Below are 27,314 nucleotides of genomic sequence, written 5' to 3' on the forward strand. Positions count from 1 at the left end.
CAAAAGAGGCAGGCTTAGTGAAAAAGGCAGGCTTAAGTCAGGATAAAAGTCGGGAAGGCAGGTTAAAAGTTAGAGAGAAAAGCTAGAAGTTAAAAAGGTAGGGTTTATGTCTAAAAAGCTAAGCTAAAAGTTATAAAAAGCAGGCGTATTGTAAACAAGTCAGGCTATAAGTTATAAAAGCAGGCTAAAAGTTAATAAGGCAGGCTAAAAGTTAATAAGGCAGGCTAAAACTTAATAAGACAGGCTACAAGTCGAAAAGGGAGAGTTAGAGTCAAAAAGGCAGACTAAAAGTTGTAAAAGCAGGCTTAAATTTATAAAGTCGGCGGTATTGATGGTAAAGTACAAGGCGTAATGTGTAAAGCAGAGAAAATAATAGAAGATTTAGTTTAAGCTTTGCACAGAGGCGTTCTAATAAACGTTTTCTTTTTACCGCATTTTCAGGAACGACAGTTTATTTCAGTACTTATAGTTCGCGTATGAAATGTTTGCGTACATCTTAGCGTTCTACATTATCAAACAACAATTTCACATTTTCCGATATTGTCTGCCAATAAAATTGGTATCTCCAATCGAATATCACCGTCAAAGAGTCTCTGGGTAAAATAGGTCTTATTTTGAAGAGGGTGACACAATAACTTTCAGAGCCGACAGGGTGTCGATATCAACTGGCTTTGTATCTCAGAAATATGAAGGAACTGTGTGTAAATAATATTGGCATATTTAAATATATCTGTGATATATACTCCGGACGTTTTTTGGTGCCATTACCAAATACTGTCAATCAGTACCTACGAAACAACGCTATTTTCCCTTAAAAACTGACAGCTGTCAAATGATTCACATTCGGTATTTATAAAAGTGATGTATTTTATCGATATGTTATGTGCACAACACTATGCTAGAGTTGAGATATTAATGTTACTGCTGTTTATTGTGATTTATAATTATTTAAGCTTTATTATAGCTATTTATTTAATAATCCCTTGTATTTATAAAAATAAGACAAAAAATCAAAAGGAATTTTGAGACAAATATTATAAAGTATAGAATGTTTTGTGCAGTTAACAGCTGTCAGTTTTCAAGGGATAATACCAGAAAATAAAATTGTTTGCATTGACTGACAGCAACTATTAACTACCAAAAAACGGTTACTTTTTAAACTATTTAAAATACACGATAAATAAGACAGGAAATCTAACTGAATTTGACGCAAATATTACAAAGTGTAGAACAGTTGAAAAGTCTGCCTTACCAAGAAACTTATAGGTATAACTGGAAACCAACTTACCAAGAAAACTAATTTACCAACAATGTACTGTACTGTGTGAATTATTGTGAGATATTGTTGGTGTAACAAATGTATCGTTATGTGTAAACAATAATCATATACATGTCAATAAATTCGGTATTCACATATTTTTAAAGTCACTAATCTGACAGTTGTCACATACCTATAGCCAAATTATTTTTTGATTGAGAATTACATGTTGAATAATCTAAAAAAAATGAATTGAGATCAATATAAAGAGCAGGTGTTTTCATTTCAAAAAGGTATTTGCAGGCTTTAAAAAATATCACAGTGGAAGAAGTGACAAGAAATTCTTATTTAAAAGAAAATATTGAATTCATTAGGACACGTTTAAAAAACGATAATAAGCTAATAAAATTCTGCAATGCAAAGTACCTGCTGGTAAAGTTTAATAATAGCTTAGATAAGTTACTTACATATATTATTTACCAACACTATTAAAAAAAGGATAAACAAGAAAGATGGAAAAAAAATGGATTTAATAGTATTTTTTTAACCTTTTAAAACATCATATCAATTAAATAACACCAATTTTTTCTCAATTTTCCTCTCAGGTTTCCAGTTAACCCTATAAGTTTCTAAGCCTACACATATATTTTGACTTGACCCAAAACCACATTTGTCTGCTCACCCAAGCTTGTGCCTATATAACCGGGTTCTTCAATGTCTATACCTACCCTTTGGTTTACGAAAATATATTTTTTTGTTACTTTTCTACTCAACGCCGCTAGCAAAACTAAAATTTGAAAAAAAAAGAAAAAAAATAGTGACCAGTTTTTTTTGCAATTTTTGTGACGATTGCTTTTTTTGTTTTTGTGGGAGTAATTTTACAGAGAAAATAACGTAAAAATTACTTTCCTCTTTTTCTTTTATAACAAAAAACACATAACTCTAAATAACTCATAAAATGTTATAAGAATGCACAAATTCTTTCAAATCCAAGTAAATTTAAAGGTGGCTTTTATTTATAAGAACTTATCATTCAAATTAATTTTTAAATCTTAAAGAAAAAACATGAAATTGCTTGAATAGTAATTCCTTCAATCAAATTTAAAAAAATGTCAATTGTTTCAAAACCATTACACTCGCTTGCAGAAAAAACAGACCTCACTTCAAAAAAAAATATTTCCACAAAAAATGTTTTGCAATCGTCATAAAAATGCCCCATAACCTAACATTACGCTTGAACCATATCATGAGCTTGGCTACAATGGTGTCACCCCGTCACCCCATAGGCTACCCCGTAGGGCTAACCCACCCCGTAACATTGCGCTTTTACTGTACAGAAATAATCAATACATAATAATACAAAAAAAATAAGAAATAGTATGACTTTTTTAATTTTTTTAAATAATTAAATATGACATTACTTTGTCGGTTTTGGAAATCGTCAAAAAACTCATAATTATTCTTTTAAATATTTACAAAGGTTAAAAAAAGCTTCTTAGACCCATTTTCACTGAAAACATAAACGTCAGTTTTTTTTTAATAACTGCTTTTTATGAATTTTCAAAGTAAACAGTTTTATAAGAAAAACTGAATTTTATGTATCAGTAAAAATGGGCTTAAGAAGCTTGATATACTTTTTTTCAATGTGTTTTTAAATTACAAACATACTGAATTTGTTTATTAATAACATGTTTTCGAATTTACTTAGACACTAAACTTTAAAATGGTATTAATATAACTAAGTAACCAAACAATATTTTTTGAAATACGCCAGTTTTGTACGTCAAAATCTGTACATTATATTTTAAACTAAATCTTTACATATATGTATATACATAAAAAAGAAAACTAAAAAAGACGCCAGTTATGTTTTTTTCCTTTATCTGTATCTTCCAGGAAATTCATACCTTGCATAAAAGTGTTTGTCAAATTCACTCAGCACTTCATTAAAATACTAATTAACCTAAATAATAACAATGCAATGAAACAAAATGCCTTTGTTTTAACCTTTACGGGTTTATTCACATCTGTGTTTAAATAATTTGATGTAACATGTACATAAAGATACTCGTATTGTGTTTGTTTGTTTGTCCAGTGTTCATCTAAAATTTACTTACCTACTGCTAATTTCTGTAACCTATTTATCCCCCTTTTTTTTTAACGACGTCAAAAATCATCAAATGACCCCTCCCGCTGTGGATTAGCAGCGGTGAGGGAGTGTCAGACTCTTACTGACTAAAACAGTCGTGTTTCGTCGTAGGCTTTTTATGTACCAGAGCCGCGGTAAGGCTATAGACAGATGGACTGCATTTCAACTGCAATCCAACTGAAAACAGTTTCTAAAAAAATAGGCAATATATTATATGAGTCAGCAAAGTTGCTCTATATTTTTGTATAATATCTAGTACAAAATAAACCTTGGTACTTAACTAACCTATCACACACCTATGACCTACTATAATCGACAATCACTATATAATCCAGATAATATTACACTTCCGTTCAAAATAAAGTAGGCAGCGTTTCCGGCTTTATATAATAACATTAATGCTGACACCCGTCCTTGCGCGTGTTGAAGCATTAATGATGAAATTCACTACATTATAGTACTCGCAAAAATTATATCATGTGACCTGGTTTTTTTGATAATCAGTGTAGCATGACTCTATGACATTTTTATTCTAGAATGTTTTAGCGAAAAATAGTACTGTGATGTTTGTTTACTTATGTCGTCTTTTTTCTGATGGGAAATTATCAGATGATGACCGCTGTGTGTGCAGCGTAAGTGTCAGACTCTTACTGACTAAAACCCGTCATGTTCCTTCTGAAACTCTTTATGTACCTGCGCCGCGGTAACTCGCGCGAACAATCATGCAGTCTCGGTAGTCTATATGACGTCTGTTGTATTTTTTTTGTTTATAAACGGAATAACGTGAAGATAGTTGTCAAAATGTATTTTTTCTCCTGATATCATGAGACTTGCAAATGATTATACTGTAGAATTAGATTTCCTAGTAAATTACTTTTGAATTTTGCAATCGGTAGAACGTTTTCAATACTATCCGAAAATAATATTAAAAAATATGCTTTAAAGCTTGCGTCCTATAAAATAAAGAAAGCATTAAATATATACAAAATTTTATTTTGTGGCATTATGAAACAATTTTCTTATCATGCTTATGAAATTGCGATACCTAGTTTCTTTCTTGCTTTTCAAGTTTTATGCTTTTACGCTTACACATGTATTTTTACATACACAACCAACTTTACTCCACTTTTGTAAAAGGTAAAAAATAACCATATCTTTTATACATTTCTTTGAAAAGAGCAACTTTGAAAGAGCTTTCAGTTCTAGTCGAGCGTGAGAAGGATAAAAGATGCATAGTACACTGGCGGCCAAGAAAATTGAGGCACGTTTTTGTATTTTTTATTTATTTTTGTTTTTGAGAGCTTGTTTGGCTGTTCCTTTGAAGCCTTGTAACTCTTTAACTTGATGTTTGTGTTAAACTAACTGGAAAAGTGAACTGTGTAGTCAAGTACCTTTATTATGCCGAGATTCTTTACTACTGTTAACCAGTGTGCAGATAACTAAAAGAAATGAATAAGAACTTTTAAACTTAGTAAAATTTACACTAGAAAACTATCGCTAGTAATGACCGAGTTATACGAATAAGTTTATTCAATTTTACATAAAAAATATAAATATTTAATAACACACAAAATAGAAAAATTAAAAAAAAAACTGACACTTTATTTTAAACAAATCATTGTCATAGTTTTTTTTTTATATTTGTAATTCATTGCTATTGTTGCCGCACCTTAATTGATAAATTATTTCAGAAAAATTCAGAATATTTTCTAAAAAAAAATCCTTGAAAATCCGCGCCCATTTTCTTCACCTCGCAGTGTAAGAACACAAAGGCGTCTTCCGAGTCAGTCATGCGTGAATTATAAGGTTTCTGCGACGCGCCGACATGGCTTCCTTCCAAAATATCACACATTATTGATGAACGAAAACTACATATTTTAGACATTACTTATATTCAGGAACGTTTTTCTTTAAATCTTTAAAATACTAGCAGTTTCAAGCGCGTCCCTTGGGAATTAGTGCCCGGGCCGGGAAATATAGCCTATGTTACCCGGGGATATAGTAGCTCTCTAATTGTGAAAGAATTTTAATGAATGAAAACTTTTTTTTTTTAATATACCCATTGTAAACCACTGTAGGTACATATAGAACATTGTTGAAAGGTTCTTCCAACCTACAGACAGACATGTGTTGCTGGGGAGTTTGTTCCGCCACTTCTTCTTCCCAGCCAAAACACATAGGAACACATTGGTCTCCGGAGTATTCTTTTGTAACTTTTGACGTTCAAACAGAGTTATTTTGCAGCTAAGTTTGAAAAAGATATTTTGAATTTGAACATGTTTCTTTAGAAAATTGAGAACAATTATGCGTCAGGCGTACCTTGAGAGCGTAACAAACAAACTTAGGTACCTACATATACCTACATTTAATGTTATATTAAAATTTCCAAAATCTCTATACAGAATAATCTTTCCAAAAAAGCAAGTACTCTAAATAAATCATCTTCATTCAAATGACACACTCAACATCTTAAACTACACACAAGCAAAACCGGATGCATTCCTTATATCACTCAACAATGAGCATTGGACGTGCCCAAAGCACTAGTGTTGGGATTAACTCGACACTTTTATATCGATAAAGAATGAATGGAACGAATGATTGCGCGGCCCTATGTTCGGTCACGTTCGGTCTTTTGAGCCGGAGTAATGAGTTTAATCGGATTTCAGCTACTTTTGTTGGTTTGTGTGTATTTTTTGTGTTGGTAATGTGAAGGTTACAAATTGTTTTTGTTTTGGAGTTTGTGCGTAGTTATTTTGGTAGAGGTGTGCTTTGAAAGCTAGTGGAAAGGATTTGCGTAATGATTTTCAGTTACTATTTTGTTATGGAAGTACCATCAATATAAGATTTATGTATTCTTAAAACTGATAGTTCTGGATCTATAAAAGAGAATGGATACTTTAACATACCTTGTATTTTATGTAGGTAAATGGCTTCTTTTTAGGTGTGCAATGCCGGCACACAGGTATTAACAATCTATATTCTTTAATGTTGAACTTTCTGAAATATATAATCATGTAGGTACTGCTTCTTATTATGTATTTAATAACATGAATGGATAAGCCAATCTCACACATGTAATAAAAGCTACATATAGCAATACCTGCCTACGTTAAATCAATCACATGGGTAATAGGTATACATATACACAAATGCAGAAAATCCTACAAATCACTTATTCATCTTCAAAATTGATACTCTATCTAACCATATCGACAAAATCCACCTCTGTATCGACATCAACACTGTTCCCTCCCTATTCATCGCAGGCGCACGTTTCTTACCGTCCTGACAGCAAATGATTTATATGTATGTGACTGTTCAACGGATACTATTATCGAATTTTTTCATTGTACCCTGCCCTAATTCCTGGCCCTATATAGACTGTGAACTTTACTATGAATAAATCTTCATTATGTCTGAATGAACTGATGATGTCCAAAATATCGTCGTGGTGGCCCAGTAGGTAAAGAACCAACGTCTGAAGTATGAATGTGGGTTCGGTTCCAGGTCAAGCAAGTACCAATGCAACTTTTCTATGTGTATCTTGGACACCAATGACTGTGTCCCGGAGGGCACGGTAACTGTAGGTCCCGGCTGTTAATTGAACATCTTTGGAAGTCGTTACGGGTAGTCAGAAGCTAGATTTTTTGACAACCAGTCTTATCGGGTTGCCCGGGTAACTGGGTTGAGGAGGTCAGATAAGCAGTCGCTTCTTGTAAAGCACTGGTACTCAGCTGCATCTGATTAGACTGGAAGCCGACCCCAACACAGTTGGGAAAAGGCTAGGGACGTGATGACGTCCAAAATAAATGTGTACTTAGATCGCACGTAAGTATATGTAACTTTAGCAAACTCACATTCGAAATTATAAAGTGTAACACATCTACATTATCAGTGTTTTCACACTAGCGGTTTTTCCGAGCACCTCCAGTAGGATCGACCGCATACAATTGACAACAACTGAAACACGCGACAGATTATACCTATTTATCGCTTGCTCATATACGCAGCAATGTGCGATTGATCCAAGCAGTTTCACACAGAAAAACCGATGTAAACCACAGTGAATGCCTTAACCACTACGCTACCACAAGTTCTAAAAAGTCATAGATATTTGCGCCATCCACACCCCAGCGCAATTTCTTTTTATGCCACATTGAGCATGGGAAAGCTCTCAGAAAAACCATAGCAAATGCTATGACATTTAGTCAGAATTATGGTTTTTGTTCCACCATGATATAACTGGGAAATTGGCAGTTTTTTCTGCTAACAAATGTTTTGTTTTGCTAGCTTTTCGGTGTGGTTTTGCTTGAAAGGTGAAAAGTATGAGAGTTTTTAACCGACTAAACAGGGGGTACTTAGGTTGATCCGTATGTAGGTATATATACCTACGTTTTGTAGGGGTATATAATGTATGTGTGTAATGTATGTTATGTATGCATGTTAGTGCGCGATTTTAATGCTGTCTTCAGCATAGTATTTTCAGACTTAGAGAAGGTTATAGGCGTAATTATTGAAGTCGGTTCCATCATTCTTTTTTTTAATATATTGGGGGCTGCTTCCAGTCTAACTGAATGCAGCTGAGTACCAGTGTGCCACAAGAAGCGACTGCCTATCTGATCTCCTCAATCCAGTTACTCAGGCAACCCAATACTCCTTGGTAAGACTGGTGTCAGACTTACTAGCTTCTGACTACCCGTAACGACTGCCAAAGATGTTCAATGACAGCCGGGACCTACAGTTTATCGTACTTTCTGAAATATTTTCTGCTCTCCATATGTAAATTCGATTTGAACCTAGCTATTGTCATCCTTGTCTCACATATGTATTTCTCTCTCTTACATAGGGATTAGATTTCACCCTTCAATTTGTCAATACAATTTTATTATGGGCACTTGCGCAAATTATATTATACAGGTCCCGTAAGAAAAACTTGTGTTAAGTCCCTTACACTTGCTTGCAATCTTAGAATATCTTTGGGACTGTTTGGAAATTGTTTAGAATTTTATTTTGTATAAAAAAAAGATTAATAGTTGATAAGTAACACCAGCTTCTGCCAGCTTCTTTTTTCGATAAACTCAGATAAAAAGCAGTCTATATTATCCAACAGTGAAATATTTTTTTAATCGGTACGTTCATAGTTTCTGACATTAGCACGTTCAAACAAGCAAAGCTTTAATACACAGATAAAATAAACACCTAATTCTCAGTCTTTCTCTCACCACATCCCAGTTCATTACGTTTTCAAAATACACCAAGATCCAACCAAGTCGATCCAGCAAGATAGTAGTCAAAAACAGTCTTCCACTATCATACCATTACCCAAGTACCTTACTTTCGTCCCAAAAACACAAAAGGTTCGCCCACCCATCCAATTATGCGCCGTAAAGTGCCTTCGCAGTAAGCGTCACATTTCCCGTCGTTTCCCCCTAAAAAACGATTCCCATGGGTTCAGGATATACAAAGTAAGGGCAATGGAGAACAAAATGACTAGCAGAGATGTCATAACGCAAAATCTCCTAAGAAAGTAGCGCGACAACATGCGGGTGCGAGGGGGACGAGGAATGTTACTAGCTCCGCCTTTTTTAGAACCCGCTCATTATTTTCAAAATAAAGTCAAAGTAATTTTTTTTCGTTTGAAACCCCTACTAATATTATAAATGCGAAAGTAACTCTGTCTGTCTGTCTGTCTGTCTGTCTGTTACGCTACCACGTCTAAACCACTGAACTGATTTTAATAAAATTTGGTACAGAGATAGCGTTGACCTTTAGAAAGAACATAGGATAGTTTTTATCCCGAACTTATGAAGAATTCTCTTGGAAACGTGATATAACCGAAGTCTACGCGGGCGAAGCCGCGGGCGGAAGGTAGTAGGCCTATTAAAGCTCTTTCGAAACGTCAAGCTAATTGCACAGTTTCAAAGAGTTGGTCTCATGGAGAAGAACCGGCAAGAAACTCCATGGACACTCTTTTTAAAAGAAATCACCAATCTTTGACAGATTGGTTTTGATTTGACAAGGAACCCGAACGTCTCGTTAGTTCTAGTAACTGATCACGCCTACCGCACGTTGCTTGAGCTACAAGAAGGCGCCTGACCTACCTTCCTTATGGCATCTCCGCTATGTTTCCTTCCTCCGTGGTAGAGGGTATAGGATATATTATTTATGGGAGCATTTAATTTTCTATGGGAAAATGTGCCAAGGTGGAGACGTATTTGCACTATGGAATTTGTGATTTTTTTTTGTTTTTATCCGACTTCCCAAAAAGATGGTGGTGGTCCTTTATTTCAATTATTCGTATTTTTAATAGGTAGACGTAGAGTTTTTAACAGTTCATTCGATCTATAGTATATACCTATATCATTAACAGTAGTGGTTACCCACGGTTTCATTGCTATCCCGTGGAAACTACTTTCTGCACCCGGATAAAATATAGTCCGTGCCACCCGGGGGATAACTTAGTTTCCCTACAGTGAAAGATTTTTTCTTATATTAGCATGAATATAGTAAGTAAGAAAAGATACGTAAATATACACGTCAACACACGACAAGTTAGCTTATAAAAGTTTTCCCAAACAAGAAAATCTTACGCCAAACCTAACAATAGGCCTAGTATTTCATATATTTTCTAAAGTACGGTGCCTAAAATACATTTCTTGGCTTGCCAGATCTTTACAAAGAGAAACTCAAGTACTATTCGCGAGTTCTAACAAAGGTCTGCGGCCGCCATTTGCAATTTTCTCCCGCGCTTTCGTTCAAAATGGCCGATTTGAGCTGCGTGAGCTGTTTAACAGTTGCTATGGTATGTAAATGTTTGTATTTTCGTCGTATTATGATATTTTTGGTTTAAATAAAATAGGCATTCGTTTTTTTTTTGTATTTAAAAATCTTTTGTGTGTAATGGAATAAAAAATATGATACTTTTGATTCAGGGGTTATATTGACATCAAAATACGTCCAGCTATTTAACGGTAAAAGATCTACATATTATACAGATGTTCTTATCTTTACTAATAGACACTTTATGAAACTATTTCCCGCAGCTGAGTAAAAGTAACCCGCTATATACTTTCTCAGGCTTTAGACAATCTATGTTTTCTTTCATTTAAATCAGTTCTATGGTTTTGGTGTGAAAGCCCAACAGACAAAGTTATTTTAACATTTATGATATTAGTAAGGATCGCTCCAAAAACAGTCAAAATAATCACCCAAATTACCCATCTCCATCTCACAAAGGCTCTCAACAATCTTCAACAATTACGGACCCATTCTTGACTTCCGGCCGCCATTCCGCGGCTGCACAAGATGGCGGCACTTCGGGTAGAGAGCCTCTTTGATGTAATTAGTTAGACTAATTATAAATTGAGCTTTGAGCTTCCTTTGTAAGCTTTGATGTGTGTTAGTAGGGCAAGGAGTGTTATTTAATATCTGTAGTGATATTATAAAGCTGAAATTATTGTTTCTTAGCTTGAAAAAACTACTGAACCGTACTGAAAAATTATTTTAGTTTTGGATAGCTTAATTGACGAGGACGGCTAGTCCACTTTTTGTCATGAAGTAGTTGACTGAAAAACAAATGTAAATTCCTGACTATTAGGCAATTTTATAAAGCTGAAAAGTGAGTTTGTTTTCTTGAACGAGCTTATCTCATCAAGTAACTTAACCAACTTGAAAAAATATACCTAAGACAATTTATGTATCGAGGAAGGCTAAATCTATACGGAGAAATAAACTACTCCTTCAATTGATTAAATAAGTGTTATTATTGTATTTACTTTGTATTTAAGCTTCAATTTTCAAACTTGATTTTGTAGGTAAATACCTTTAATTAAATACCTACTTAATAAAACGGAGAATATAAAAAATATCTTAACTTCTACGATAAAGTTATGACCAAAAAACATAAAAACAAAAATAACAAAAGCCACAGACGGCACGACTTTGAGTCTCGAGAGCTCATTAGCAGTTCCGAGTTACGGTGGCTCGCAAGATGGCGGCGGCGTCATATCCGGCGCGCTCAGTCGGCGTCTGACTGCCATCCGGAGCGGACGTGTTAGCTATGTGAATATTAGAATATTATTGCTGTTTTATTGAATTTGAGCGGTAATTTTTTTTGGAGAAAATGTTATGTTTAATTTTGTGTTTTAGGTGATATTTTTGGCTAATGATAAACAGGTTCATAAATATATTTAGATAAATGATGTAATTGTTAACAGGGATTTTAGTATTGACATATTTCTGTTTATAAATAATGCAAATAAATGCGAAAGAAACTCAGTCTATCGCGCTTTATCCTTCCAGCCTTTGCCCAATTATGTTGGGGTCGGCTTCCAGTCTATCCGGATGCGGCTGAGTGCCAGTGCTTTACAAGGAGCGACTGCCTATCTGACCTCCTCAACCCAGTTACTTACCAAAGTTACCAACCCGATACCCCTTGGTAAGACTGGTTGTCACACTTTCTGTCTTTTAACTACCTGTAAGGACTGCCAAAGATGTTCAAATGACAGCTCGTAGATAGGTACCAAGTTTGTAAAATGATCAAGTCGAAAATCCACTCTTTTTAGGAAAGAGCGTTCGTCTTATTATATTTGTACTGGTCCTATGCTAATATTGTATCTCATACTTTGTTGACACTATCACAAAATGGGATTTTCTCGCCACTATATTTTATTCCGTTTAAGTATTTTCCGTTGTTTTATGTAAAACACTGGTGTCGGCCATTTTTGTTCCGAAAAAGAGGTTTTGCTATAGAGTATCCCTACTAATATTATAAATGCGAAACTAACTCTGTCTGTCTGTTAAGCTTTCAACCACTGAACTGATTTTAATTTTGGTACAGAGATAGAGTAGACCTTGAGAAAGAACATAGGATAGTTTTTATCCCGGACCTTTGAAGAATTCTCTTGGAAACGCGCTATAACCGAACTCTACGCGGGCGAAGCCGCGAGCGGAACTAGTGATAATATAAATCATCACTCTTTTGATGAACTTTTAGTAATCCTTGGTGCAGTCGATCCATGCGGATGGGTGACCATCTATTTCATGATGAGTTTTACCGCGTTTCGGAAGGCACGTTATATTGGCGGATTCCGGCTGTCATTTGAATGTCTTTGGCAGTCGTTACGGGCAGTCAGGAGCTAGAAAGTATGACAACCAGTCTTACCAAGGGATATCGGATTGCCCGAGTAATTGAGCTGAGGTTCATGTGTACATTTAGGCTGGACGCTGACCCCAACATAGTTTGGGAAAAGGCTATGCAGATAATAAAACATCCAAGTTAAACTTTTTACAAAAAACAAAAGCCGAATTCAATTATATACCTAAAACCTAAGCCTATCAAATACTACACTGAAAACTGCTTCAAAATCGGTTTAACCAAACGTGACACAATTTCGCACAAAACATACATAGCTCAAACAGACAACCTCCTTTTTTTGAAGTCGGTCAAAAATACCCAAACATCTACATCTTAAAGCATATCGTGTACGGAACCAATTGGGTATATTCATCAATAATTCAGCACCCACAGACAGAGTATTTTGCCCATCCCTAAAGCACGAAAGATTATTGTGGACCTGACGACGTATGGTGACAACTTTTAGTCGGCCGACTGTTTGTAAGCTCATCTATGCTAATATTATAAAGCTGAAGAGTTTGTTTCTTAGTTTCAACGCGCTAATCTCAGGATCTGCCGGTCTGATACGAAAAATTCTTTCAGTGTTGTGTAGCCCATTTATTCAGGAAGGCTATAGGCTACTTTTTAGCCAGATTCATGCAGAAATTCTCACGGAATGCAGGTGAAACCGCTGCCGGGAGATAGTAAACCAGTATGGAGATGAATGGTAGTGCGCATTTCACATTTAACTGAACCGATTTTATGTGGTTTTCAACATAGTATTTGTCGACTGAGTAAGTCCTAAACTAAACTATTTAATTGTACACAAGCTTTTGCTTATAAAAAAAAAACTGTCAGGTCAACTGTCGGGCGACAGTTTCGTCTGCGGTGTGTGGAGGCTAGTATTACTCCGCTCACGAAAACTTGCGTGTTTATATTCGGCCAGTTTTGACCGTACTTTATAAGGTTTTTATGAGTAAATTTTGGTTTAGAAATGGCTAGGTTTTCTTTTGTTTTATTTTTGTTTATAGCTAGGAGCTTAGAGCTTTTAAATTATTAATGAAGTTTTATATCGCTACATGTTTTTTGTCATATAATTTATAATAATGTCTAAAACCGTAGTCGAATTACGCAAATAATTGAATTAAAAAGTTACCTGTGAATTATGAATGATTGTTTTGTATTTGAACTACATGGTAAAAGTGTAAAAGTTATATTTTTTTAATTACTCAACGTAAATTAAAAAAAAAAACATTTTCATGGACAGCTGACTAATATAAATTGCTCACATATTCTTTCCGAGTAAACCCAAGTGTCGAGTTTTCTCAAATCCGCCTGACTTGAATAGAATATAATAGCATTTATTTCTTAGTAGGTATATTGAATTTACTTAACATGAGACTTCTATATAAAAATCATCAAAAAATATGATCTAATCATTATAGCTCCGAAATCATTGCCATTAAATTGACCAAACAAACAAGTCTATTCCACCCTATTCTCACCCAGTGTTGCCACATTAAAGTTTAATATTTCCCATTGGATAGCGCAGACGCTTACTCTGCTACTATTTACCACCCCTAACTCTCAAGCTGTTAACACGAGGGAGAAAGGACGCTTTTATTAATTTTAATTCATTAATAATTGCAATAAAGAAGCTTAATTTTTGGGCACTTTTTTTAAATGGGTTGGAAGTATAGTTATCGGCACGAATCTTGAGCTCTGACCTACATCTGCGCAGAAGTGATTTATTAGCAAAGAACCAATCCCGAGTGACGGCTATGACGCGATGCACTGCGGGCCAATCACCGCTTTAGCCCCCGCGCCTCACTTCATACCACAAAAGGGACCCAATAAATTACTTTCTGCGGAGGTGAAGGTCAGAGCTCAAGATTCGTGCCGATAACTATACTAAATTATAGTCAAAGTTTCCTGGCTTCGTATGAAAACGAATCCAAATTTTTTGTGGATTATGTTTTAACTATAATAATTTAAACATATTCTATTGTTCCCGGAAGAAAAAGATTTACATCAGAACATAGTTTTCTATATACTAAATCGAAGTATTCTTCCCTACATTAATGTGGTGTTTTTTTGAGCTTACCTAAACAAACTGTTTGTAAAAATATATCCTTTTATACCCAACCTAATTGTTTTTAATAAAAATAATATCGACGATGACTAAGAATGTTGTAACCACTATTAACTTTTAACCCATATATGTACCAAAGTTTTTTTTTGTGAAAAATATCTTTACTTTTTAAACTTTTTAAACTGACAAAAATACCTAATGATTAGTGCAAAATGTTGGCATATTTTATGTGAAGAACTGCCACAATTTATTTTCTCAATAAATTGACTAAAACCCAAGTTTACCGACGACATGAACGTTAGTTTTTTTAAAACAACTGTTTACCATTAATTTAAAGTTATAAAAAAGTTAACAATTTGTTTTAGAGAAAACCTAATGTTTATGTTTTCAGTGGAAATGGGCCTAACTCTGACTAGAGTTGTGCATTTCTTTAACCTATCTAGATAAGATTGAATTTTGACAAGCACTCCATATAACTTACGTCTTTTGACCTCTAATCGTTAAAAACAACGGATAGACAACTTATAGAAACCCACACCTGTCTTCTTTAACCCTTCGAGTACCCCAACATAGCTGAGAAAAGGCTCGGGAGATGAAGACTCTTTTGTAAAATATTTTAACATATACCTTATATTCTAGGGACCTGAGTCGCAATGAGCTGACTGCCATCAGCCGAAGGACCTTCCGAGGCTTGACGGCCTTGAAGAGTTTGCACCTGGATGGAAACCATCTGAAGTGTATTGATGAGAAGGCTCTGGAGAATTTGAAGAGTCTTGAAGTTCTGTAAGTATCTTGATAAATCTTAACCGACTTCAAAAAAGGCGAAATTAACTCACTTTTGGCTGGACCGATTTTGATGCAGTTTTCAGCATAGTATTCAGACTTAGATGATAGTTTTGCGTATACTATTGATGTTGATTTCTTTTTTGTTTAGCTTTATATTACACTCCATAAATTAACTCCTGAACTATTTAATATAGCTCAAAAGTAGGTGAAATTCTATCAAAATTGTTCTAAGTTTGTTCGCGAACAAATATGTAAGAACATGTGTGTGCCTTCACTGCTCCCGTTCAAAAGTAGAAGTTTCGCAGACGTTTTACAAATGTTAAGAATGTCTTCAATAATGACCCATTTTTTTTCCTAAGTCCGACAAATACCATGCTGAAAAACGCACCTAAATCGTATCTGCCAAACTAGATATAATCTCGCACATACATACAGACTTACAAGTCAAATAAATAGGTTCTTCATTTTTTGAAGTCGGTTAAAAAACTTATAGTTATAATAAGAAACCTGAAACGCCTCACAAAAACTGACTCACAACGTCATACCCGCGGGAAAACAGCAGTCTATACAAATATGAGCCGATCAATTGACCTCAACCGACCTGGACTTATTGATTCGACCTTTCTTCAATAGATTCTCATTCGATTGATATTTGACCCAATTACTTGATTATTAAAGGAAATTATCAAGTGTTCGATTACTTACTCCATAATTTTGTTGGAAGGAAATCGTCTTTTCGAGTAGAAATAATTTCTGTTTTATTTCTTCTTTTATAAGTAAAAAAAAATCCCGTCGAATTGAACTTCCTCCTTTTTGGGAAGTCGGTTAAAAAATAATATGGTTTCATGGTGAAGTTAGCATTTCTTTCTTAGAAGGTATTTCTAGAGACTTTAGAAATGGTGAGAGATTAGCTTTCCCTTATATCCGTCTCCTATGTTATAGTTGTATGTAAGCACCCCATGAACTTCCAACCAAATCTGTACAGTCGTTCTTAAGTTTTAAATAGTGAAACTACCACGACTTTCCTCTTGCACACATATATACTTCTTATTACATCCATTGGAATATGGTTTTAAACAAGTAAATGTGTAACTCATCGGTTGGTTGATATACCAACTTCAAAAATAGATGTCTGACTGTATCTACAATGTTTGTTTTATCAATTTTATTATTTCCTTTTCTTTCAGAACACTAAACAACAATAATCTAACATACCTCTCTCTGGAGCCGGCTGCGATTTCGCGACTGAACACGCTGCGACTGACCGACAATCCTGTCGTGTGCGACTGTCGTGTCGCACGGCTAGCTACGACGGTACGAGCTGCGGGGATTCTTGGAGTTGGGGCCAGGTGAGACTATAAACTTTGAGTCATTTATAAGCGCTTATGAAAATAAAAAAGAAGCTTGATTCTAGTTGCCCTTTCCAAAAGTAGCTTCCTATGGAGAAGAATGGGCAAAAAACTCCATGTTACTCTTTTTATAATTGTAGTATAACACTTTTACACTATATATTGATACTACAATTAGGCGATTAACACACAGCACCGCGCACCGCCGCGGTAGGCGGTGAAGCAGATCTCATGTCGCATTGACCTGTATTAAATCCGTTGATGCCTAACACACGTACACCGCCTGACCGCGCGTTCGAGCGGTGCTCTTTTGTTCGAGCGCCTCCGCCCTCCGTGGCGGTGCGCGGTACCGTGTGATAATCACCTTACCTACATGCAATAGCATACCTACGAAATCGGATGTCAGTTCTGTTCATGTAAGCTGTAAAATTTATTTCTAGATGCCAGGCGCCTGCAGCATTGAGAGGAGCACTGTTGACAGAATTGGAAACCCATGAGCTCATTTGCAGCGGTAACTAAAATTCCATGTTTTGTGAAGAAAAACTATGAAACGAATTAATTTTGCAAGCAAAAAATTGTATTAAGTACTTTACTTACAAATAATATATCCTGCGGAGCTAGCTGATTTCCTAGCGGCCTATTCTTAATAGTCTGTCAATCTGTTGATTACGAGATAGGGTAGGCATTTGACATCACTTGTATGAGTCTAATGTCAAAATTTCATCTCTTGAGAAAACAATAGATAGACAGAATATTGGAGACACCCAGAGAAAAACAACTGAACTACCTTTAGAACCTCGAAAACCTCAATATTTTCACTAATACCCTCTCCATCACCCAGGGCCCACAACAACAACAACGGTAGAATGTTCAGCGGAGCCCCGCTGCCCGCCACCATGCCGCTGCACTCCTGAGGGTACGGTCGACTGCAGAGAGAAGCTGCTCTCAGAACTGCCGGCAACCATTCCTCATAGGGCTACTGAGATGTAAGTAGAACCTAGAATATTGGTTCACCTCAGAATCGCTGTCACTCCTCACTTGAGAGTTGCTACCTGATTGCTACCAGTTACCATTACTTGCTACCAATTGCTACTCTCGTGGTTTTGAAGATCTAGAGGTGAAAGCCGTTCTGATGTCAGTATGGCTGTCACTTTTCCCATTGTGAAGAAACGCCGCAAAAGTATTGAGTTTTTTTTGTTACCCAGAGTTGCTACCTAACTTGCTTTTTTATCACCCAGAGTTGCTACCTAATTCCTACCCGCCAGCATTTTTGGACTAAATCAATTTCGCGGATAAAAAGATATAAAAAAACAGAGTTTTTGCGCCTTGCAAAAATGTTGCTAGTTGGCAGTTAAATACAAAGTTATAAAAATATTTTACATTGTAAATAAGTACGTCAAATTCATGTGTGTTCTCTTTCCAGCCGCCTAGAACAGAACGAGATAACAGAAGTCGGCGCGGGCGCATTCTCCTCCGTAAAGAGAGTCGCAAGGATCGACCTCTCTAATAACAAGATCACGAAGTTGGCTGCAGATGCTTTTACTGGGCTAGTGCATCTCACTTCATTGTAAGTATATATTGTACTAGCCGTTTACTCGCGGTTTCACACGCGTCCCGTGGGAACTACAGCCCGTACCGGGATAAAATTTAGCCTATGGTCAGTAGTTTGGGAGCGCTTGGGGTAAAAACAAACAAAAAATGATTCCTCTTTATCATATTAGTACAGATAAGTGAGATTAAGAAGATTATAAATACACTATTATTTACCCTGGGCTTAATAAATTAGCAATTTTTCATATAATTTTTTGCGTTCGTTAATGAATGGAAGTGGAACGTGAGACAATAGCTGTTTTTCTTTTCACGGAAATGTCTTTGTTCAAAATAACATATTGCTTTGTTTATGAAACTCGTTCGGAAACATTGTAGCAGTTGGTTGGTTCGAAGTATTACCTGCATTTTGAGATAAGAACTTCTCGTACCCAGTTAAAAAGTCCTCTCCTGTTTATCCCAAGTTGTCAGCCTCCAGCACCAGACCAGCCGTTTGCGCCTGAAGAAGTACCTAATAAACACACACACTCACTTTTGTCCTTTCATCATCATTAATTTAAGAGCCCAGCTCTTGTCGGTGCAGCTCCTTCCATTCACGCCTATCTAGCGCCAACTCCTGAACTTCGTTATACGTCACAACCTTCACCTTTTCTTTAATTTGCTTGATGTAGCTGTACCTTGGACGACCCCTTCCCCTCTTTCCTACGACCTTCCCTTACACGATGTTTTTGATAAAATCATCGTGTTTTTCCTTTTCTATTCTCCTTTGAATTTGATCCTTTAGTGTGATAAAAATAATATTATTGTTTTTCTCTTTTCAGAGTATTATATGGAAACAAAATAAAGGACCTACCTTCTGGAATATTCCATGGATTATCATCACTACAGTTATTGTAAGTAGCTTTAAAGTTTATCCATATCTGCACGGCCTTTTCCCCAACTATGTTGGGGTCGGCTTCCAGTCTAAACGGATGCAGCTGAGTACCAGTGTGCTACATAGAGCGACTGCTTATCTGACCTCCTCAACCCAGTAACCTGGGCAACCCAATAGCCCTTGGTAAGACTGGTTGTCAGACTTACAGGCTTATGACTATCCGTAACGACTGCCAAAGATGTTCAAATGACAGCCGGCCATAATTATTTTCTTTCATTTCAGATTATTGAACTCAAATGAAATTACCTGTGTAAGAAAAGATACTTTACGTGATCTACAGAATTTGAAATTATTGTAAGTATATAAATTAAACTAGCCGTTTTCCCTCAATTTCACTCAAGTCCCGTGAGAACTACTGCCGTACCGGAAAAAATATAGCCTATGTTACTCGGGAAGTGTATAGCTTTCCAGTCTTGAATGATTTTTTCAAATTGGTTTAGTGGTTTTCGAGCACATATGTATATCATAGTATTTAGATAACCAAACAATTCTTCCAGGTATATTGCAATTATGTGTATAAAAATAATACAAATATCTTAATGTCGACATTATTCTTACTTTTCAGATCGTTATACGACAATAACATAAGGTCGTTACCAAATGGGACATTCGATGCTTTGACTGAAATTCAGACTTTGTAAGTATTTTGTTCATACAACTGAACTGTTGCAAAATTCCTTAAGGCTAACTAAGTACATAATGGAATTTATTTATCGAGAATTATTATTTAAAGACACGTGATAGGATAGGTATCCAAGAATTTCATAAATATTTTTTCAAACATTAAACTAATTAAGTCAACCTATTCCATATGCATTTAGGTCGATTCATTTGCCATAAAACCGTCTATTTTACTCCTTAAACGAATATCAACCTAATGTCCTGAACATTTGAGGTCATATTCTCTTTGATTCTGACTTCTTGTATTACTCTCCAAATTAAAAACTATAAATAATATCAACCTTTATACATATTATTCTTTATATAACTCTTTAAACGTTAAATAAATTTCAACCTTATCTCTTAGTCGTTAAAGTCGCAAGCCCTGTGTTTACGTAACTAAAAACGTTTATTCAAATTTCAACCTTATCCCCCAGGCATTTAGGTCGCAATCCGTTCGCCTGCGACTGCTCTCTACGTTGGCTGGCGGCGTATCTTCGCAAGAACCCCATAGAGACTTCTGGAGCGAAGTGTGACTCTCCTAAACGGATGAGCAGGAAGAGAATTGACGCTTTAAGAGAGGAGAACTTCAAGTGTAAACGTGAGTATTTTTGTAGACTGGCTTCTGCGCACCTGGTTAAAAACGATGTCTGTTGTATTCTTCGATAAATGGGCTCTGTAATGGTGAAAGAATTTTTCAAATCGGTGCGATAGTTTTTGAGATATGGGCGTTCAAAAAAACAACTTTTTTGATCTACAATATTCAGTATCATCTCCCGAGCTTTTTTCCCAACTATGTTGGGGTCGGCTTTCAGTCTAACTGGATGCAGTGATTACCAGTGTGCCTAGAGCGACTGCCTGTTTGAACTCGTCAACCTAGTTATCGTAGTAACTATGTATGTAAGAAAATCTTTGAATCTTAATTTGACCCTCTTCCCGGTCTTCGATTACTATAAAATTGTGCACACGCTCTGAGTTCTGATGACAATACATAACTAGATAAAAACGTCATTACAAATCCAATATGGCTGCCTCCCCAAAATGGCGGACTAGATATTTGAAATCCACCCGCATTTTTTAAAAGCGTGATTTTTAATCTTCTTCTTCTTCTTATATATAAAAATGAATTGCTGTTCGTTAGTCTCACTAAAGCTCGAGAATGGCTGGACCGATTTGGCTTTTTAAGGTCTTGAAATGTTTGTAGAGGTCCAGGGAAGGTTTAAACGATACGAAGTTCGCGGGATCAGCTAGTTATACATAATTATGTAACTATCGAAGTATTTTCTTTGTCTAGTGTTTTAAGAGTATGTTTCTCCCACAGCGGGTGAGGAATCACTCGACGCGTGCGGCGGTGGCGCGGCGTGCCCGAGCGCGTGCGCGTGCGAGTGGGGCGCGCGCGCGGTGGCCGTCACGTGCGCGCGCGCCGCGCTCGCCGAGGTGCCGCGCGACCTGCCGCTCAACACTGACGCGCTGTGAGTAGCACTGCATGTCTGTACTGTCCTAGCGGGCGAGGAGTCAGGCTCGGCGTGCGGCGGTGGCGCGGCGTGCCCGAGCGCGTGCGCGTGCGAGTGGGGCGCGCGCGCGGTGGCCGTCACGTGCGCGCGCGCCGCGCTCGCCGAGGTGCCGCGCGACCTGCCGCTCAACACTGACGCGCTGTGAGTAGCACTGCATGTCTGTGATGATGATGATGTCCTCCTAGCCAATGATCGCATAGCATTTGTGCAGACACAGGTGCACTTACAATTCCTTCACTCTCAAAGCCCGATGGGACAGGCGCAGGACCGACATTTACGTACTCTCCAATGCGTAAGTAGGTATATAGCGCCACAAGAGTAGATACCACTGGCGCCGGGCGTCGAGAGATGACTTTTGTGTCAGCGGGTGTGGAGTCAGACGCATGCAGGTCATCATCATCATCTCACATCACAGTGTAGACCACCAGGACCAAAGCCTGCGTAGCTCCTACGGGAAGGGCTTAAGAAGGAACATGGTGGGTTCTAATCAGTGAGAGTCTGATACTCCCTCACGCTGCACCCACAGCGAGAACTGCCATTTGATGACACCTCATCAGAAACATTGTAAAGGGGCAAAACCATATCGTCTTGCCCCAATTGCCAACCTCACCTGCCCGTGATGCACCCTGCTGAACAACGGACGAGGCTCTAGCGAACGACTGGAAGCGCTATTACCACCACACAGCACCAAGTGGGATATTAAATACTTTGCTTGGAGATGGGCAGCAGTATCTCCAAAGAAAGTTTGAACACGACTGAGTCTAAACAATTAAATTATAATAGGTAATCATTGTTTTCAGGTTGATGTCAGACAACAGCTTGGGTCAGATCAAATCAGATGGACTGTTTGGCAGACTGCCTGACTTAACGAAATTGGACTTGAGGAACAATGGTAAGTTAACAGTAAAACATTTCAGCCCAGCAAACAACTCTTACTGAGATTTTTTTTAATTTTTGGCTATGCCTCGTTTTGTGGTTTTAAAAATACCATAAGTCAAGAATTGGGATTAAAAGAAAGTATATACCATAGCAGTTCCCCGCGGGTCCACCCAAGTCGCGAGGGCTAAGCGGGCGTGAAAACTAGACCGATAATTTTCGCATTTATGATATTTTTATGGGTGTTTTATTCTAGGTATTACTCTGATAGAAGACAATGCGTTCGACGGTGCTGCCAACATTCAGGAGTTGCTGCTGGACGGCAACCTGATACAAACTGTGTCAGATAAGATGTTCTTTGGGCTGCACAGTTTAGGAGTACTGTAAGTATTACAATATTTTCATAATATATTAGAAGATTCTGTAAGTTTGTATGATTTAATGGCAAATAATTCCACTAAAATTGTATCCGCATATTTGTTCGCGAATAAAAGCAAAAGATTCCGATGAATTGAGAACCTCCTCCTTTTTTGAAGTCGGTTAACAAAAAATACATAGGCATCGGAACGAGTCCAAAGCTAGCATGTGTTCGCGCGGTGGTTTCAGTTTCGCGGACATTGTACAAATGTTACTGTTTGCTAGAGCGTGTACAAGTACTTAATAAAATATTGTTCGTTTCAGATCTCTGACGGATAATAAGATCAAATGCATCACTCCTGGAGCGTTCGATCACCTCACTATGTTATCCACATTGTAAGTATTATTCTTTCTAGGGAGATCAGCCAGCTGCCCAGGACATATTATACTATTGCACGAGCAATTACATGGACGATAGCACGATGGGACGGTAATCCGATTAAAGATAGCACCTTATGGAAATCTCTACCATGGAATGACAGCTTGTACTGAAAGCTTAAAGATCATAATACAACCAAAAAATGTCCTACTGCATACCGGTAATTGATTCTCATCCGATAAAGAGAAGGAACAAATAGACAGACATTTTCGTCGAATGTACTAACGGAGATATTACACATCTCTTTGTGTGGTGCTTTGAAAATATAATGCTATTATTTTCCTCTCATTTCTCCAGGAATTTGGAGTCCAATCCCCTGGACTGTACATGCCATATATCCTGGCTGCCCAACTGGCTCCGAAGTCGGCGGCTATCACCGTCAGCGACTTGCAGGACCCCAGCAGCACTCAGAGACGCGAACCTGCAACATTTGGAAGTCTCCGACTTTAAGTGTACACGTAAGTAGTTTATTTGAATTAAGATCTTCAAAACTATTAAAATGGCTCCACATGACTACCTGCATACTGGGTTAATAAATAAATCAAAATCGGGAGCCCAAAAATATGTAAAAACAGAAAGGCCCAAGATGAGATATTTAAATAACGAAATAGGGTAGTTTCCTAAAAAATTATAATTAGTCCGTCTTGTAGATTGTCCAAACTTAAGCGATACGTATTTTTTCTTTTTTAAATTGGATCAGAACTTGTTAAGATATAGCGTGTTAAAGTTGAGTGTGACGTCACAAGTTGCTACAATTTTCAGGAGACTGTGACGTAAAAGGCCCCCACTCCTAATTTTTGAAGCGTATTATCTTTGTCATTTTATGTTTAATTAAAAAAAGAAAAAATACGTATCCAATATTTTTTGATTATCTAAAAAGCGGACTAAATATTATTTCATTATTTCGACCCTGGAAACTACCCTATTCTATTGATTGTTCTTATCTTCGCTCCGCTTTAATGGAGTTAGCCCTTTTTTGTAGGAAATCCCGCTGTGGGTGCAATGTGAGGGTGTGTCTCTTACTGACTAAAAGCCACCATGTTCCTTCAGGAGCCCACCCAGTGTACCAGGGCTATGGTAACTCGCGCAAAAATTCTGCATCGCCGGCAAGTTCAGGCCCTAAGGGATTCCAGTGAAATCTGGTTTTATCTAATTCATACAACAATCGATTTTTAAATTAACTTTTTGACAGCCTTTTCAATCTTATCTACAATTTTTGATTCACACATTTACCTACTCTTATTTTCTCCTTTTCCCCAGCGGAGGACAAGGGCTGCCTGTCAGCGGAGTACTGCCCGTCAGTGTGCGCGTGCGCGGGCACGGTGGTGCGCTGCTCGCGCGCACACCTCGCGCACGTGCCCAGCAACATACCCAAGCAGACTACTGAACTGTATGTATTGTTATTTACATTGTGATTGAGTTTGGCGTCCAGCCGGGGACGCCTTGATTTAGGTATTTTGCTAGAAACAGGCTGTGAGATTAAATGAATGAATGATCATGTACTTACAGGATGCCAGGAACACAGGGATCACAACACCAGAGCACTTTTAGTCGTATTCACAGGTTTTATTTGAGTTTTTACACCGCGTGCGCAGTTATCGATGCCGGCCGGCCATTGCTGAGTTTGAAACTGAACTTTGTCTATGAGTTCAATAGATGGCGCTCTACACTAAACTGCGCAAGTTTTGGTTGCGTTCGGTGCTTTGTGAAGATGTAGAATAGGGAGGAAAAGGATGGGAAAGGAAGTATCCCAAAGCCTGTTCAGTTGTTCACATTGTAACACTTTTTATTCATATTTACCGTGTAGCAATATTTTTATTAAAAAGTCGAAAAAGGAACAGAACGTGGTGGAATGTCAATTATTCATATTATAGACCATAATTGGAGCAGATGGGAGCCACATTATTCAAATTTTATTGCACACGTTTGCTTGTGAACAAAACTTGTATGTATACGCGTTGTACCTATATAGCTAGCAAGTTTTCAAGTACAAAGGTTTGCAAGTTTACTGTTTGCTAGAGCAAGTAGACCAGAAGATACATTTGTGTGTATTGTAGTGCCCCACACCGATGAATTGTCAACAAATCATCGCCTTCAGCATAAGAATGTCGAGTATTCTCATTCAGAGACCTAGAATGTCCTAAGAATTTTTAGGTTACTGATCCTGCAGAAATCAAAATCATCCTTTTTCTTGGTATCCCACTGCAGGACACAGGCCCCCCATCTCACACAACTTAAACAGAAGACTAATATGTACATAATTTCCCCTTGTTCCAGCTACCTAGAATCCAACGACATAACCTCGATTCTCCCGGAGCAAATCCGCCATCTCACGCAGCTGACGCGACTGGATCTATCCAATAATAAGATTAGTGTGCTCACCAACGATACCTTCGAAGGTCTCACCAAGTTATCTACGCTTATCGTCAGCTATAACAAGCTGAGATGTGTTCAGGTAAGTTTATATTAATTCATAGTATTTAAAAACCAAAAAACAATTCCTATAAAAACTATCCTAGTAAAAAAAAGAGAATGATAATTGTAGGTGGCGGCAGCTGTTCTCATATAAGGAGATCAGCAGCGGAGGACATATTATAGTGCACGCACATTTGATTAGACACAAGTGCACTCACTATTCATTCACTCTCGTTGCGCGATAGGTCGGCAACCCGACACGACCGGAGAGAGATCAGGTGCAGGACCGACATTAACGTGCGACACGACGCAACTTTCAGATTTCAGGCTGCTTTAAGAAAGTTACTAAAAACACACAATACGATTTGGGACCGACCACTAATTGAACCGAATACATAGCATTTGCGCTATGCTAAGTACAAATAGATCAACGAGGTAAAAGCCGAAGAGTCTGTATGCTTGAGTTCTGAAACTCCTGGAACTTACGTTTTTTCAGTATTAAATAGCCCATTTATCGACATTTATTTCGATACTGAACTGCTGGCAGAAGCTAGCTTTAATATAATGATCTTTATATTTCTGTTTCCAGCGTGACGCTCTCAAAGGTCTGACACAGCTGAGAGTGCTCTCACTTCACGGTAACAATATCTCTATGCTCGCTGATGGCGTCTTCAGGGATCTGGAGTCTATTTCTCATGTGTAAGTTTATTACGTCTTCTAAAACTAATAATCATTGTCCAGTCCATTATATTGTAAAGTTCTATTTATGTTCTGACCTGCTGCTTCAAAATTTGTTTCAAAAGCAGCTTAAAAGAGAGTTCATGATCACCTCTAAGTAATTATAAAGAAATTAGTGCGTTTTAGTCCGCAAAATTACATACAGCAATGGCTAAATTCCACCAAAGTTGTTCGAATGTGAAGTAGCATATAATCGCGCACTTAGAAATGTTCGCACGCACGCAATGTGTTACTGTTTGCCAGAGCGAGTACACCACGAGATACATTTGTGTACTTCGCCACTAAAGATCAATGACAACATCACCAAACTTACTTCAACACCAAATAGACCTAAGTTACCACAACATTTACCATTCCAAAACCAATCTTATTCCCTTAGTCACACAGTCCATTTTACTTCCAGTGCACTAGGCTCAAACCCTCTCTACTGCGACTGCCACGCCCGCTGGCTCTCAGAATGGGTGAAGAGCGCGGGTGAATACGTGGAGCCCGGCATCGCGAGGTGCTCCGAGCCCGCCGCTATGAGGGACAAGCTCATACTCAGCACGCAGTCCAGCGCTTTTGTTTGTAAAGGTAATGTTATTTTAAATAGTTATACTTAGGCCCAAGATCTCTACTTACAACATAAACGTCAGCTTTCTTAAAACAACCTTAAAAATGAACTTGCTGTTATATTAGTAGGGCCTAAATTGATTAGCCATAAAATTATATCTGTTTAATTGGAATACTCCTTCTTCTTATCAAGTGAGCTGCAGGTTTAATCACCTAACAAGCCCTAGTGTCAGAGTTTTCTCAAATCTGCCTGACGGCCTCTGACGTGGAATTGTAACAACGACTGCTCTGAGTAGCGTTCGGGGACGCCGATTTCATAACAAACAGATTCAGGCAACCTTGCCGTAGTTTCTAAAACCCAAAAAAGTTATGTCAGACCGACCGAAAATCCCACCCGGGCTCCAGTATACGACAGTCACTCTTGCAACCTTCTCAACCAGGCTTCCGAGTAATTCTCACGCATGAGATGTGGGTAGAAATCTATTAAAGGAAGGTAGCTTAGGTAACTAACAAAATCTCCCTCTTTTCT

The 27,314-nt window shown here is 37.4% G+C and overlaps 2 protein-coding genes across 2 annotated transcripts in view; both read left to right on the forward strand.

Annotated features, from left to right (window-relative positions):
- The window catches only part of Sli (slit), a 122,238-nt gene that overhangs the window by 77,227 nt on the left and 17,697 nt on the right, over nucleotides 1-27,314 (forward strand). The window contains exons 6-23 of the mRNA XM_064042978.1: nucleotides 15,257-15,400; nucleotides 16,591-16,752; nucleotides 17,193-17,263; nucleotides 17,594-17,738; nucleotides 18,176-18,319; nucleotides 19,122-19,193; nucleotides 19,457-19,528; nucleotides 19,800-19,871; nucleotides 20,332-20,495; nucleotides 21,399-21,549; nucleotides 22,209-22,300; nucleotides 22,541-22,667; nucleotides 22,966-23,037; nucleotides 23,378-23,538; nucleotides 24,341-24,470; nucleotides 25,358-25,535; nucleotides 26,085-26,194; nucleotides 26,637-26,806. Coding sequence (XP_063899048.1) covers nucleotides 15,257-15,400; nucleotides 16,591-16,752; nucleotides 17,193-17,263; nucleotides 17,594-17,738; nucleotides 18,176-18,319; nucleotides 19,122-19,193; nucleotides 19,457-19,528; nucleotides 19,800-19,871; nucleotides 20,332-20,495; nucleotides 21,399-21,549; nucleotides 22,209-22,300; nucleotides 22,541-22,667; nucleotides 22,966-23,037; nucleotides 23,378-23,538; nucleotides 24,341-24,470; nucleotides 25,358-25,535; nucleotides 26,085-26,194; nucleotides 26,637-26,806 — 2,237 coding nt within the window. The remainder of the gene's footprint in view (nucleotides 1-15,256; nucleotides 15,401-16,590; nucleotides 16,753-17,192; nucleotides 17,264-17,593; nucleotides 17,739-18,175; nucleotides 18,320-19,121; nucleotides 19,194-19,456; nucleotides 19,529-19,799; nucleotides 19,872-20,331; nucleotides 20,496-21,398; nucleotides 21,550-22,208; nucleotides 22,301-22,540; nucleotides 22,668-22,965; nucleotides 23,038-23,377; nucleotides 23,539-24,340; nucleotides 24,471-25,357; nucleotides 25,536-26,084; nucleotides 26,195-26,636; nucleotides 26,807-27,314) is intronic.
- Nucleotides 1-27,314, forward strand: part of LOC110380860 (grpE protein homolog, mitochondrial) — a 120,007-nt gene that overhangs the window by 56,067 nt on the left and 36,626 nt on the right. The gene's annotated exons all lie outside the window — the stretch shown is intronic.

The sequence above is a fragment of the Helicoverpa armigera genome, chromosome 30 (assembly GCF_030705265.1).
Source record: "Helicoverpa armigera isolate CAAS_96S chromosome 30, ASM3070526v1, whole genome shotgun sequence".
Taxonomy (NCBI): Eukaryota; Metazoa; Arthropoda; class Insecta; order Lepidoptera; family Noctuidae; genus Helicoverpa; species Helicoverpa armigera.